The sequence below is a fragment of the Anopheles aquasalis genome, chromosome 2 (genome assembly GCF_943734665.1).
Source record: "Anopheles aquasalis chromosome 2, idAnoAquaMG_Q_19, whole genome shotgun sequence".
NCBI classification, from domain to species: Eukaryota; Metazoa; Arthropoda; class Insecta; order Diptera; family Culicidae; genus Anopheles; species Anopheles aquasalis.
Genome location: NC_064877.1, coordinates 67563147 through 67578146, shown reverse-complemented (window position 1 = coordinate 67578146; position 15000 = coordinate 67563147). Strand labels below are relative to the sequence as shown.

The 15000-nt window shown below is 47.7% G+C and overlaps 2 protein-coding genes across 2 annotated transcripts in view; both read right to left on the bottom strand.

The window, feature by feature from the left end:
• Positions 1-11479, bottom strand: part of LOC126581755 (ribitol 5-phosphate transferase FKRP) — a 12219-nt gene extending 740 nt beyond the window's left edge. The window contains exons 1-3 of the mRNA XM_050245631.1: positions 10209-11479; positions 7445-7561; positions 1-484 (exon numbers count right to left, since the gene is read on the bottom strand). The exon at positions 1-484 is cut by the window's left edge and continues 740 nt beyond it. Of these exons, the coding sequence (XP_050101588.1) occupies positions 1-484; positions 7445-7561; positions 10209-11270 (1663 nt within the window). The 5' untranslated portion in view covers positions 11271-11479. The remainder of the gene's footprint in view (positions 485-7444; positions 7562-10208) is intronic.
• Positions 11480-14255: 2776 nt separating this feature from the next.
• LOC126568916 (atrial natriuretic peptide receptor 1) overlaps positions 14256-15000 on the bottom strand; it is a 14093-nt gene continuing 13348 nt past the window's right edge. Inside the window, exons 13-15 of the mRNA XM_050225608.1 lie at positions 14894-15000; positions 14679-14826; positions 14256-14597 (exon numbers count right to left, since the gene is read on the bottom strand). The exon at positions 14894-15000 is cut by the window's right edge and continues 507 nt beyond it. Of these exons, the coding sequence (XP_050081565.1) occupies positions 14522-14597; positions 14679-14826; positions 14894-15000 (331 nt within the window). The 3' untranslated portion in view covers positions 14256-14521. The remainder of the gene's footprint in view (positions 14598-14678; positions 14827-14893) is intronic.

The following is a 15000-nucleotide window of genomic DNA, read 5'->3' as shown; positions in this document are numbered from 1 at the left end:
AGTTATCCAACCAGTACCGAATGCCAACGTTCTCGAACTCGTCCACCACGTGGCGAAAGGTGGCTTTCAGCTTCTCCATGCAGCACGGTGGCGTATGGCGCCCGAGATATCGATAGAACGGGCGGCCATTGTGCACCTGTCCGATGCAGCTCTTCGTCTGCTTCTCGCACCCATAGAACGTTATCTCCGTTAGCAGCGAGATGGTTTGGTTGTTGTGCTCGTAGCTCTTGATGTATTTTCGACGACCGCCCGCCATCCCGCCCGGTCCACCGCCGGCCAACGGACCGGTACCTCCGATGGATCCGGGGCCCGTGCCGCGGTTCGATTTATCGTACAGATAGTTCTTCCGGATCACCTTCTTCACCTGCAGGCGCCGGTACAGGGCCTTGAATTGTTCCTTGCGCTGGTTCCGGCGCTTCGTTTTCGTGTGGTACGACGTGAACAGCTTTCTGCCATCCTGCAGCGGCGCGTTCAGTAGCACTTTCTGCCCGTTTCGGAGAAAGATGCAAAGAGAGAAACGAGGAAGGAGATGTGGCGGGTGAGTGAAGGTGAGTGAAGTGATTGCAATATACGAAAGCGAGTGGCGGGTTTTTTTTTGTGGGGAACCGTTTGCCTGTTACCGGCACCGGAATGAAATGCCACACCGGTAGCCGGCAGTTGAAAGGATGCACGATAGGAGAAGGATGATAGAGAGAACCAAACCAAACAATCTCATTTCCATTCCGGAAGCAATATTCGAACGATGGTGCCAGCCGGTTGGCCTGCTGGCCTGGTCTTGGCCGTCTTTTGCACCGCTTCCCAGGCCCGAAACAGTGCTTCGATCAGACAGAATCGGTTCTCCACGGTTTCGGTGCCCAAAAAATGCCGACTCGGAGAAGGCAAATTATGGGACCGCATATGGGTGGGGGAGTGGGACCGCCGTTGCAGTTTGTGAAACACTAGCCAGCCAGCCAGCCACCGCGTAGCCAGCGAACGAATAGACGAACACGATCCTGCTGAGTGAAAGCAAGTGGTTTTTTGTTGTTGTTGTTTGGGTGGAAAGAGGGAAATTGAAGGCTTGCTCCAATGACTGGTGTGGGTGCGTGGCTCGAACTGTGGACCAAAGAAAGGAAATGGAACGAACGCCAGACGAACATGTTTCGTCGCTTCCGGGGGCATCAATACAAATTGCTTCCATTCGGCCGGGTCGAACCGATCCTTTTTCGGTGGCAATTTCCATTCCATCACCCGCACCGGCACGCAAATACGTTCTAGGCAAAAATGCTTTCATTTTGGCCACAGCCGGCGGGGTTGCTGAGGGAAAATGTTGATTATAAATTCATAACATTATTACGGTTTGGAGGGAAAGAATTAGTTTTCACATAACTTCTAATGTGGTTCTCGGACTCTGGAAGCGGACTTTGTAGCACGCTGGCATAGAGACGACTAATGATTTTGGGGTTCACGAGGAGTGGTGGTTGGTTGGAATACTGCGGATACTGGCAGTGCGACCCACAGTGTGACCCGATGGACATCAGAGTGATTAGTTGTTGGAGTCGGAAAATTGATTAGGTACGTTTTTGGGGTTGGAATGCTGTACCGTAATTAAAAAGGATCTAAAAGCAAAGCACAATGATGATGATGATGATGTAGTTATGAGAGGGTAGTAAGAACGAACATTAATCAACCTAAAACCTTTTGCAAATGGTTCAGTCACATTTGAACGTTGGGGCCTTTCTTGGTGAACAGTTGAAGGAGCTGCTTTGAAATTATGGGAGTTCTCGTTAGAAAAACAATCGAAGAAAAGCATTTGATGAAATCAACTATTTAATTACAAAAGAAACTTTTACTGAAAATATCTTTACTGCGGTTATATAATAAAAAAACACCCGTAAAATTCGTTTGTTACATTTCATACTACAACTAAAAAAATCAGAGCTTGATTGCTGATCTTCAGTTTGTAGAAAATCCGTTTGGGAACCTATTTGTAAAAGTGCAACTACAGTTTACATTTTGCAACACAACAACAGGAATGCTTATTCAGAATGAGCAAAAAAAAATAGAAATGCCATTCATCAGGAACTTCATTTTATGTTCTTTCATGTTTTGAACGACGCATACCGTCGATAGAAGGCGAAATAGACTAGCAATGACTTGCAAGAATGCACTTGTGGAATTCCTATCGAACATTTCGACTGCACTTCATGCTCTTTGCCCTCTGATAAGTGCAGTAGATACCACTGGAGAGCAGCCCCAATGCATGAGGTTGATTATTGTCATTCAAAGGGGCTAATGGATGGATGCGATGATGGTTCGCACTAATCTGTTTCAGCAAGCATTCCGTCCTGCATACGGAACCAATTCGCTCGCTTTGAAATATCACTCAATTCTGGTGTAGCATTGTGAGTGATTATGGCACATATTCGTGTTGCCAATCAGCAGCGTCTAATCAGGTGCTTGATGGTTCCATTGCTCATCCACTCGTCATGAGAATTGCTGCACAGCTTGTTGAATGCTCGATTGTTGCAGTGGCTGAGGTGCTTAGAAGGAGGATTTCTTTGTTGAATTTATTATTAAGAGTTTATTTATAAAAATACTTCAAAGAAGTCATCAAAGATCTTTCGCATAACAATTAAAAATTCGTTTGAAAATGAAACTATTGTTCCCTGTCAAAGATACAATTATCTTTAATGAAACTGTTTCACTAAACACCAGATTTTTAAGAGCTTTCGTTGATCCCATCTCAAAATTGTTCATACAGTTTCTTTTTCCTCTCGCTCATATCATATCTACAGCACTTTCTCTGCCAATGGAATGCAAGGTATGGGATAATGGGATGGATAATAAAATTCAAATTTTCCCAAAAATTTCCCAACATAACCATTCATCTTACACGCTTCGTTGTTTGTTATCGTTGTGTGGCGTTCTCTGGCAAGTGGATCTGGCGAGAGCATCCACCGGGAGTCTCGGAGCCACAACTTCTACACTTGACCCCATTTTTGAGCCCAACACAGCGGCTCACTCGCTAGCCATTACCGCTAAATTGCTTGATTTACATAGAGCAAATGATTCACCGGCTCCGCAGCGAACGAAGCTTTTCTTACGCCCTCAATGGGGTGGGCATTTGCAATTCAATTTCAAGGACCTCCCACATCCACATGCGTGCATCCTCCAGTGCAGGAGGTACGCGCAATACATGTGTGTGCGCGTGGTTCAAGTCACTCGAAGTCAGTCAGGGAAGTGGGAAAAATGGAAGAAAGCAGTTAAGTCTGAGACACTTACTGGCTGCTCCCCATTCTCCCCACACCAACTCCCCCGTGAACGATGAAACAAAGCGGTCGTTAGTGAAATTAAATTCTCGAAAAACTTCCATCCGTTGGTGGTCCTTCAGTCTGGAGCGGCGCGGGCGGGGGGCACGACTGTAATCGCCATTAAAGTTTGGGTTCGGTTTTCGAGCCCCCCGACGCCAGGTCGGGACGCCAGGAACAATTGTTATTTCGTGCGTACCAGTGCTTACGGTTCCGTTGAGTAAGCATAATCTTGAAGTTGCTTGCGTAGCAAAGGACGCTGCTGCTGCTGCTCGCTACTTGCTGCTTGCTAACGAACGAGTGTCCGGGGCCAAGGATTATGGTGAATTGAAACGAATCTTTAAAGCAAAGTCTCATTACTCACTGAAGGCACGCGGCTCGGCACAAACGAAATGGCCAAACGGGCCTACCACCATTCGGTGGCCAGCTTCGTTAGAGAGAGAGAGAGGGGGAGAGGACAGCCAGCCAGCCAGCCACGGTATTCGGTTGAGCGGTTTTTTCATTAACAATTGTTTGGCAAAAACACCGTGTGTTTACCCTCGGCCGTTTCGGCGGACTGACTCGGCATTATCCTCTCACATTGCGTACCATTAGCCCGGTCCCCCTCGACCGTATGCTCTCTAGAGACGGGTTTTTCCTGTTTTGTTTTTTCGTTTCCGTTTTTCCAAGAGGCTTGGCCAGGGCTTAAAGTAAGCAGACGATGCTGTGCTGTGATGCTGTGCTAGTGGTTTTTGTTGTTCTTTCCATTTCATTCCATTCGGTTCCATTCCATTCCGTCCATACCAAGGTCCTTCGCTCGCCTGCCGCGATGTAATGTATTTCCAGTACATAAATAGGCCGGCGGAAGGGAAAATCAGAAATAACTCCGTAAAGTGCGGGCTCGTTCGTTCGCGGAATCGACAAGGTCGCACTGGATCGGTGGTGGCCGCCGGTTAGCGGAGCGCCGGTGCTGACATCGTAAAACTCAAATATTTATCTTCATAATACCGGGCCCCGGCTGGCTGGCTGGCTGGCTGGCTGACTGGGAGGCAGGTTTTTGGGAGCTTCTCGAAGGACGCGCCACTGAGCCGGCCGCCTTGGGGGGGGGGGGGGGGGGGGAAAGTGGAGCACTGGGAAGGTCGAAGGTGGATGCTTGTGCCTCCGCCTGTCACGTTGGCGTCGTGTAATCGTGGTACAAGTGCGTAAGTTGTATTTGGACAGGCATTAGAAGCGGGTTGGGGTGGGATGCGTCGTCCTTAAAGTTGGACTGTTGGAGTTTAGCACTTGATAGCTTGACGTTTGGTTAGTCGTGCGTGCGGCACCGTAGCTCCGGCTGCTGTCACGGTGATAGCAAAGATGATGATGCTGCTGCTGCTTCTGCTGCTGATGATGATGATGATGATGTGTAACTTTGAAGATCAGAAATTGGTTCACTTGACTTCTTGACGGTGTATTCCCGGTATTTTTGGCGGGGCTAACGCGTCGTAAATCATGCTTCATCGTCACCATTCCGGAATCGCGCATTACCGCGATGTTTGGCCATTTCTTTGGTTCTCTCTGAAACCGATTCGAATATCCTGGAAATGGTACTTGGATTCATCTTGGGGGAGGTGAATCATCTCTCTTTTCGGGAGGTTTTTAAGGACTGCCATGTCATGAAAAATGAAGTATGGAATGCAAGTAAAATGATTCAATATGCCGATTGGGAGGAAAAGTAAATAAATGGTTTCAACACATTAGTAAAATACGATACGCTTGTAGACTAAAAACTGGAGAAAAATTGGATAAACATAAGGTTAAAAAAGAGTTAAGAGCAAAAGGAGAGAACAAAAATTGCATTTAATATTATGAAACCAATGTTTCCGTCAAGACAATCATATACCAATTGATTTGATAGTATAATCAAAAATGCTTATGATTAAAATGAATTAACTGTGTATGAAAGTATTCCGTTAGTAACGCGTGAATACCTTTGGTTTTGGAACTAACTACCATATCATGTTAAATTTTTAAAACAGTTTTGAAACAATATTCCCTCAGTTCGATTACTGTGTTTGAATGCTATTTTAAAAATAACCAGAATCTTCAGTAATAGCAAAAATATTTCAATCATTGTGAAACCCTAGATACTCCTTTTAGAACATCCTTATGATTTTCAATACTGGCAATCTCGAGGGTAGATTGGCTATGACGACAAATATTACCTGACAAGTGTCGTTCTTTGAACACCTGCTCCACAAAAACGGAGCAATAGAAAAGCTTCGAAAGAATCAAATCGATTCTTGGGGATTCGAATCCATTCCGAGTTTAATCCATCAAAAAAGGATGTCGAACGGAAGCCCTGTTGCTGTGTCCCTAGCGATGGAAAGAAGCGATACGAAATAATCCTCTCGTCTACAATACGCCGCACATGAAGCATGTATTAACGTTGTAAGATGATCATACTAAAAAAAATCTAGAATTTGGTAATGTCCGGCGAACGACAGAAATGGTCACAATACACCGGCCTGGCCACTGTTCCGGAATTCGTCCGACGCTCACAATAACCCATTTTTGGGGAGACCTAACTTGGCCAGCAGACCTGGCCAACAAAAAAAGAAACGGAAATCCTTAAAGAACTCCCCAATTTCCGCTCGCGCACTCCCAGACCGATGTGTGGAAACGATTTGGTCGGCCAGAAATCAAATTTATCGAACGTCTAGCAGCACACCGGTCCGGTGTGCAAGAAGCCGCACACAGTGGACAAGAAGCCATCCGAAATACCCTTTGAATCGAAAAAAGAGAAACGAAAAGCCGTCGACCTCACGGGAATTTGGTATTTGGTCGTCGAATGTCGTCGATTACCTCTCTCTGGTTCCCTTGTCAGCCCCCAAACAACCGACCGAAACTCTTACCTGTGCGTTGAAGCGGGAAAAAGTGGACTTTTCGAAGGTTTTCCACCCTTTTTTTTGGGGGCTGGAAGTGGAGGACCTTCATCCTCAACCCCCACTACCTCTTAAAAAGCAACCTAAAAATCAGGTCACGTAAAAGTTGGTGGGACCACCAGTTCACCACCGTACGTTATCGAATCGCCGGGTCGGCCCCAAATCAAAGATGAGTGTGGAATGAAACGAAACAAAACCCAAAAGACCAACGGTGGGGGCATTCGGTGGCCACCATTTTCTTTCCATTAAAGCTCAGCACCCGATGAAGGAATGGCAACCGGAACCGGAAGAGCATTCCCGGGGGGAGTGCGTCCCGGTTGTCCGCGATCTCCATTCGAAGCTTGATGTTTAGCTGTTCATCCTCTGAGTGTGGGGAACGCCGTTTCACCGAAAAGCATCGTGACGCGAGGGCTTTAAAATTCATCACATGACCCCGATCACAGGGTACGGCGACGAGCAACGCCAGGTATGGGCCACGCACGACAAAGAACCACGCATGCGGTGGCATTACTATTCGCAGAAACCACCGAAAGGATGCGCAAGGACGAAAAGATGAAGTGTTCAGTGAAGGGGACGACGGGGCGCCAAGCGACTGTATCCATCCTCCTGGCTAAGCTTGGCGTGACATCCGCCAACCCACACCACCACCTGGTACCGTAGAAAACGTTGTTATGAAGCTTACCGGATGTCGGTGGTTGCAGGGGAATAGATGCGTCGTGAAAGCCGTCGAGAGTCGGCTTCTCACCGAGATTGTGATAAACGGCGTTGGCCAATCGGCAGCGTTCTCCTTTCGGTGGTGGTGATGGTGGCGACAATAAATTGGTCGCAAGAACCAACCTGACAGAGCCGGGGGACGACGCAACCTTTAATCGGTTCGGAGACCAAACCAACCCAGCACAACCGAGGGGGCAACGAAAATCGAAAACGAAACCCTGGGAACCGAGCCCATTACTCTGGTACAGCTCCAGTGGGACTCGTTACCTGTTAGCCGGCGATCTGACGTTTCCGGGGGGACCGGAGGGGGTAGTAGACCAACTGGCGACACTACGGTTTTGAGAAAGCCAATGCCAATCATCAGTAGCACCGGGGAGAGGTGTAAGTACAAATCGGAAGTGAGCACACGCTGTGATTGTGTTGCTGGAAATGTTTCTCTCCTTTCGACAACAAGGGAAAGCAATCCAATGTGCGAACGGAAGGAAGGAATGTGGAGGAAAGTAAATCATTTTCTCGGCAAACGGCATGACCTGAGCTTACCTTAACGCCTGCCAGCTTGGCCTGCAGGTAGAACACATCCGGAAAGGGGGCAGCCAGGGCGTCCGGCATCTCCTTCAGCAGCTCCGTCTCGACCAGGATGGCGTGCTTCTGCTTGAACTGCAAACAAATCACGATAAAACCAGAACCCAGCGCACACACACCGGGAGTACACGATTACAAGTCCGATACCGCAATGCTCACGTCGACGGTTTGGGCATGAAGGAAGGTAAGGTACAGTGCGCACAACCATAGACACCAGCATCACTACCAGCGAAGCTTCCTGATTGCCTCCTTGCTTGTGCAGCAGGACGTCGTCCAAGGGAGCACGAGGAGTGACATAAAAGTTGCTGCATATTTTATTGCGCCACTCTCGACCGGGTATGGGGATGAAGGAGCAAAGATAGAGTGCGCCATAGAGAAAGGACCAAGGTGAGGAATTAAGTGCTATAAAATTGGCCATTGTGTGCGCGGGCGAGTACGAGTGTATACGTGGAATGCTAACATGGTGGATAGTTCCGGAGTTTGATCGGTAAAGTGCCTAGAACACACAGCTCGATTAGTAATTGTCTTGACGACGAAGCGCATTTGCTCGGTTTGCTTTAATATTCCTCTTTCTTGCCAATTTTCCAGTCGTGCAGCGAGTGCGAGTCCGATCGGAATCGGTTGAGAAAATGAAGATTTCCTGCTTGGATAAAGTTTTCGGTGGATCCGCGATGCGGCGTCCGCTCATGAAGTTATCAAGCCGGCAGCTATCACGAGAGCAAATAGCAAAAAATAAAAAGGAGTTCCAGAGTAAGCGCAGTGCAGAGGTAGCAGTGCTTTCGAGCGGAACGCTGTGCCGCTGTGGACAGCTGCAGTGCTGGCAGCGATCCAAGGAAGAGCGGTAGGACGATGCACCAGCACCGAAAGATGTCGCAGCTGTCCACCCGGATTGACGGTGACGCGGTGTGTATCTGTCACTGGCAGGTGGACGAGGAGACTTTTCTCTCTCTCTCTCTTTCTCTATTCCGGCCAACCAATGCACGATGCTGCACCAAATAGTGAATAGAGCGAGTCGCTTCGCTTTCTTTGGGATTGCTTTATTGTCGGGGTATCTCTCGGGGGGATTGTATCTTCATTTTTCCGGATAAAATTGTTTCCAGCTGCTAAGGCGCTTTCCGAATTCGTTTGAAGCGATACAGTGGAGGAAAAGGTGCGTTGCGATGAATGGTTTGCTCATGAAAAGGCATTCATTCAGATCGTTTGGCGATCGCTTTTACCGCTTTGAAGGTTGTTAGATGAAGATTACAATTTAATACAAACTGCAGATTAACGAAAGAGTCGCCTGTAGTGCTCCTGGGTATTCGAACTTATACAAAATGTAGTAAAATTTGTGAGTGTACTTTTGTCTGTCTTCCTACCAACACGGTTCTTGTAGCAAATCATTTGGAATGCTGCTTTAAAAGTCGCATTCTACGAATAGCCGCATTTCGTACTCTTCCGCAATTAAATGCTAGCAGGAAATAAAATATAGTTGTTGATATTATTTATCAACACGATGTTCTATTTATCAAGATGTGCAAGATACAAACTCTGATTCTAGAAACAAAATTATGTTCGATATGACAAATGGATGGAAACATAATATTGCATAAAAAAATAACATGCAAAAATAATTGGAAACAATCACATTTTTAAGTTAAATGGGGGCAATCACATTTTTAAGTAAAGATGGGTGCCGTATGATTATTATTAGTATTTGATTAAGTTTAAATGTGACTTTTGATAAAAAAGCTGCTTGATGTGAGTACCAATAACCCTTAATACTCAAATATACGATTGCTTAATAAGGGTTCATACATTTTCTGGATTGTTCATCCCTCTTGACTAAAGAAGAAAAACTTATTTTATCTAACGTTAAAAAAATACCCACAAAAAACATAGCTTATAAACCAAAAATTGCTACTGTCGCTAATCAATTTCTATACGAAAACGTTAAGTAGCATCAGGAACAGTTGGTGAAAGTTCCAATGTAATCTACTTCTGTATTTACTGTACGAAAGCGTTCAATTGGTTTATCCTCATCCGCTGTGGGTTGCATGCATGGCTTTGTCACTGTCAATAGCAGCAATAGATGGACGCAATATGCTTTATGAAGGCACAATAGACCAGAGCTGCGGGCGAGCGCGTTACATATTCCATCAATAACACGACGCGACCACGTGACCTAAATGGAACGGTCCAACACAATACGATATGCCATATGGACTATTCGCTAATGATTTGCCGTACCACGGATGGCGCTGTCACTGAATGGTCGACCGCACCGGCAGCATATGCCATCGCGTGGTAGGGAAAAAAAGGGAAGAAATACCACCCAAAACCCCCCCGGAATCAGACCTCAGTAGAGATATGATTTTATGTCCTTGTGGTCCTCTTCTCTCCCTGCTCCCCGTTTTATGCCATGCGTTCGTGGCGGTTTGATTGATTTCAAGCCGATAGCCGCGGCCGACAAAATATGATTGAATATGCCCCCGAGAGAGAAAGAGAGAGAGTACGATTGGGGATTTGTGACCATCATCATCGTCATCATCATCATCATGATTCCGGGGCGCATTTTTTTTTGCCGAAACGGGACTTCCGATCCACGATTACCGATGCGCAGCACGACCAGTATTCGTGGCGTTTATGTGACGAGCATAATGATCTGCCCCGTAGAAAGGGCAGCAAATGGCACGGAATATGGAAGGCTGGCATTCGGGCGTTGATTAATTAATTCAATTACCATATCGCAGCTCTCCGTGTCGTTACCGGTGACATACTCGAGCGTCCAGTTCGGCAGATCGAGCTGCAGCTGGACACAGTTGGCGGCATTCCGTTGGTTCGAGGCGAACGGAATCGCAATGATGCGCCGTTCCGGTTTGCGATTCAGATCGAACAGCTGCTGCTGCTGTTGCTGTTGTTGTTGATGGCGATCCTGTTCCTGCTGCTGCTGCTGCTGCTGACGCAAATGTTGCTGATTTTGGCGCAGCAGCAGATGCTGATGTTGCTGCAACAGCAGCTCCTCACCGGACGGTGTATCGATTTCGCGCAGTGCCCGGGACAGTAGCGCCCTCCCGGTCAACCGGACACTGTCCGGCATGAACAGCACGTACCGGGTGGTAACGTGTAGCATCGGGAACGTGTCACGGAGCGATTTGGTCACATCGTACCCGAGGCTAAAGAAGCGCACGTTACTGTTCTCCGCGAACCAGCTGCCGTTTGTGCTCGGTACGCTGTGGTTCCGCTGCCGGGATTGTGATGTTGCCGATCCTTTACCGGCTGGCGCTGGAGTTGGTTGCAACGCTGGATTGAAGATGTCAAGCGGTGGATAGGGAAGCTCCGGTGCAATCACCATCACGTTAACGTTCGGAATTAAACTCGTCACGCTACCGATCGACTGGAGCAGATCGTTGTCGAAGTCGTAGAAATCACGAAACACAAACGTGACACTGCGGCGCAGATACCCGTTCGTTACCTGCACCCGATCCCGCTGGCTAGCAAACCGTTGACCAGGGCCATCCACCGGATCACTGGACGGTTGAGCGAGACGCAATCGGTTGAAGGTGGCACCACCGGGATCACCGATCCGGTACGAGCTCTCGTAGCTCACCAGCGGTACCGGTTCCGGTCGCAACAGGCTCACCGGTGCGTGGTTCCGTCCACCGGACGGGCTCAACGATTCCGCCAGATAGTGGCCACTGGTGAGGAAGTACTTCCACGAGTAGTAGAACACGATCAGATTGAAGCAAATCATAAAGAAAATGAACAGCTTCCCGTACTTCATGCGCATTTTGGTCGCTTTCATTGGCACAATGGATTGGCCACCGCGCCGGGCCGGGAAGGTTGCACACGTGACCAACACACTCACAGGGGACACTGGATTTTTACGCGCACACTGGGACCGTACTAGGACAAAGGACTGCACCAGATGCCTCCCGAAGGCCAACCAGGGGACACCGCGTGATCATAAACTCATGATTAGCAATCTCACCACTTCCATGCTGAGCTGGTTTCATCCCCTCTTCACCACTTTTCTTTTTTCTTGGGTCACCAAATGCACACATACACGAGCACACGAGCGTGTGCGAGTTTATTTTAATGCCGCACTGGGAAGCGGGGAACGGGGAACGAAAGTGAACCGAGCAGATGTCCTTTTTTCACACCCCCGGTTTCGGGTCGGTTAGTTTGCTTTTATCACAGCCTGTATCCGGGCATCCGAAGCGGCACCAAGCACCAGCACCGACCGAGCACTTCCGGGGTCCGTCGGTGGTGCGTTTTCACATGATAATCGAATTTCTCCCCTTCACGCGTGGCCGCAATTTTTGTGCCCCGTGTGGGTTCCGTCCGAGGACTTCTGCAGCATACCGAGCGGATACTGGAGTGGGAAGGGTAGCGAAGCACCAGGCAGCAGCTGAAACATGACACTTCGAGCAGGAAGTAGAGTGCTGCTGGATGCTTTCCTTTCTGCCTCGAAGATTAATATTTTTGATTCATTCATTCGGTCACATCCAGTAACAACACAGAACCAGTGGCACCTTGCACGACATACGCTGGATCCGCTTCATCCTCACAACGGTAACTAGGCGACTGAATCAAGGACACACAGAGCGGAGCGAATGCACACCGTCAATTGCAGTGCCCGCTGGGTTGCTGGGTTTCTGCAGCAGGCCAACTGCAGGCCACTAGACGGGTGCACTGCAGTGGACTTCAACGGGAGAGCACACGCACTGTCAGGCACAGCACCACCACCCGTCAACCCCACCAGAGACACTCACAGAGCAACACACGGGGACCATTAGTGTGGCGAAGCTGAGGAGTGAGTGAAGTGCTTTTGAAAATTAGTGGCACCGGAGTAGATCCCGAGAGCGAGAGAGAACGGGCGCACTCCACTTCAACAGCTCGCTAATCCAACTGCTCCACTGCGACCACCATTAGGCGCTTTTGATGTCTCGCACTGTCTCGAGGGAAATGCGAAATCGTAACGCGATCTGCACGCGTCGAATGTCGAGAGGCAACTGATGGCACCAAGAGTCCCCTCGGAAGTGATTGCGGTTAGTGATGAGTGCACCGCGTAGGGAGCACGCAACGAGTCACTCACTCTCTCTCTCACATTTTTTAGGAAAAGGAAATGTTGTTGACCGTGAGTGAGTTTGTAAACAGAGAGCATCGAGCCGAGCCGAGCCGAGCCGAACTGAGGCGTTTCGTGGCACTCGCGGTTTCTGCCTTTTCGCGGAGCCAACGTGGACCACGGGACCATGCGGTTTTTTGTCTGCCTGGTAGCCGTGGCAGGCTTGGTGCAGGAAAATCACATAGCCGCCACACTACAAACACATCCTCGTGCTCGGCAGTAAGTGGCGAGCTGCGTATTTGTTGAATGTAAACAGACGCACCAGTCGGTGGTTTCACTGTCGGTGGTGTTTGGTGGAGCAGTGGGAAGGGCAGATTTGTGATAAGTTTAGGTAGGGTGACGCGTATGGTTTCTTTGTGTGGTATTTCTTTTGGAAATTTAGTTATTTCCATGGAAACAGTGAAGCACGAATTGCATAATGGAGGCGCATTGCTCGATGGAGGCGCATGGTGTTCGGTGGAGGCGCTATTCCCAACGCTATCCATGTCTGTTCTTGTGTGTTTTTGAGCAACGTGCAGCATCATTCTAAACACGAATCTAATTATAAGACACCTTTTTCCAAGCAATTAAATTTCCCACATCCAAGCCAAAAACTAGCTATAACCGCATGTTAACTGAGTTTATTCGTACGTGGATCGTTCTGCGATTGTGACAATATTTTTGCTTTAAATGCCTTCGTGCTAAGCGTTTCATGATAAGTAAACTAAATTTTGGAATGGTTACGAAATGACAATGCTACATTCGATGCAAATTTCAGAAGCAGTAGTTTTCTGTACAGCAACTCTCGATGGCACATTGCGATTCTTATTTCAATCCCTCTACTCCAATCCAGAAGGAAAAGAAACATCATGATTGGCTCTACGAAAAACGTTGTCACAAGCAAATTTTCTACATTTTAGATTTTGATCACGCGAGTTCTCTGGTCAGACACGAATTGGCACTCTGAGAAACCATTTGCGCACAATATCGGTCGTTAAAAGAACCACATAAACGGCCGGAACCTTGCACGATTCGCTGTTTGATTCACTCTCAACAATTTAAACGTTTACTTTGGCAAGACGAAAGCAGCAGCAGGCTTTTAAAACAAGTGCAACCAAAGATGATCACCAGTTTTTTGGGCCTATTGAGAACGCCTATTAAAAGTTTAGAACATCCTAGAATCTTCAATTGATTCACGTTTTTCTCAATTCAATTCCAATGCGTTCTAATACCTTGAGATAACGTAACCATTATGAAATTAAATTTGTTGACAATAACACAAACGAATGATAAAAATAAACATTAATTAATAAGCTACAGGTGACCGTGGTCGTAAAGATAAGACCGATATCAGGTATTCACTTGAATGACTTGATCTGACTAGAACGTGACTTGAATGAATGATCAACATTAACGAAGTAAAACAAGGTTGAATAAAAACGCACTTTTGTAAGTAAATTTTAGGAAAACTAATTTAAAAGAAGGACACATTAATAAAGGAGGAGTTTGTTTGTGTGGAATGGAATGTGATATATCGTCTTCCGATAAAATGAATATTGGCACCGTCCAATCATTTACGTTGTGCACTGTACCAAAGCGCCTTTTCTCTATTTTCCCACGTTTTACAGCAAAATACATCTAAACATCTGGTTGGTCTGTCAGGGTCCCATTGGTTCCCGTTCCTCCGCTCAGCCATCGGCGCCGTGTTTGTTCTCCGGGAATGCGATGGTGTTCCGTGTGTGGTAACATTACAGTAAAGGCTACAATATTCGTACATCGATTTGTGCTACTGGACTCTTGCAATTGACACAGTGGTTGATTGACCGGTCCCCGGGACACTCGGCGGGGACACTATACGTGGATGCCTCCCCCCCGCAAAAAGCTACGATTTCTATACGAAAAGCGAAAGACACTGAGTTTGCAACAATCGACATCGACAAGGGCACTGACTACTTCCCGATGGCGGGAAACAGTATCGGGAACGGTACTTCGCTCTCGTTGTAGTTTTTCATCGGCGTCGGTGGTCTGGCGGAAAACGGAATCGTAAGCATTAGTGAATCTTTTTCGTTTTTTTTTAAGTCGTGAATGTGGCGCGTATGCGCTTACCGTGGATCCGGTTCTGAACACTCGAGCAGCCAAAAGGTCGTGACAATACCTTTACCCTTCAGCTCCACATCACCGCGCAGCTCCATGCGGAACGTTCCAAACTTATCGAGGATCTGTTTGGCGGCATCTGAGACGTGAATTTTCAAAGCTAAAAACCCGCAAAAGAACTCAACTTAGCTACATCGGCCCATTCCCATTACCTCGGCAACACTTACGATATCCCGTTGATTCCATGCGTGAAGCCGTGTTCACCGTGTCACCGAACAGACAATAATGCGGCATCTTCTGCCCAACGACACCGGCACAGACCGGCCCCGAGTGA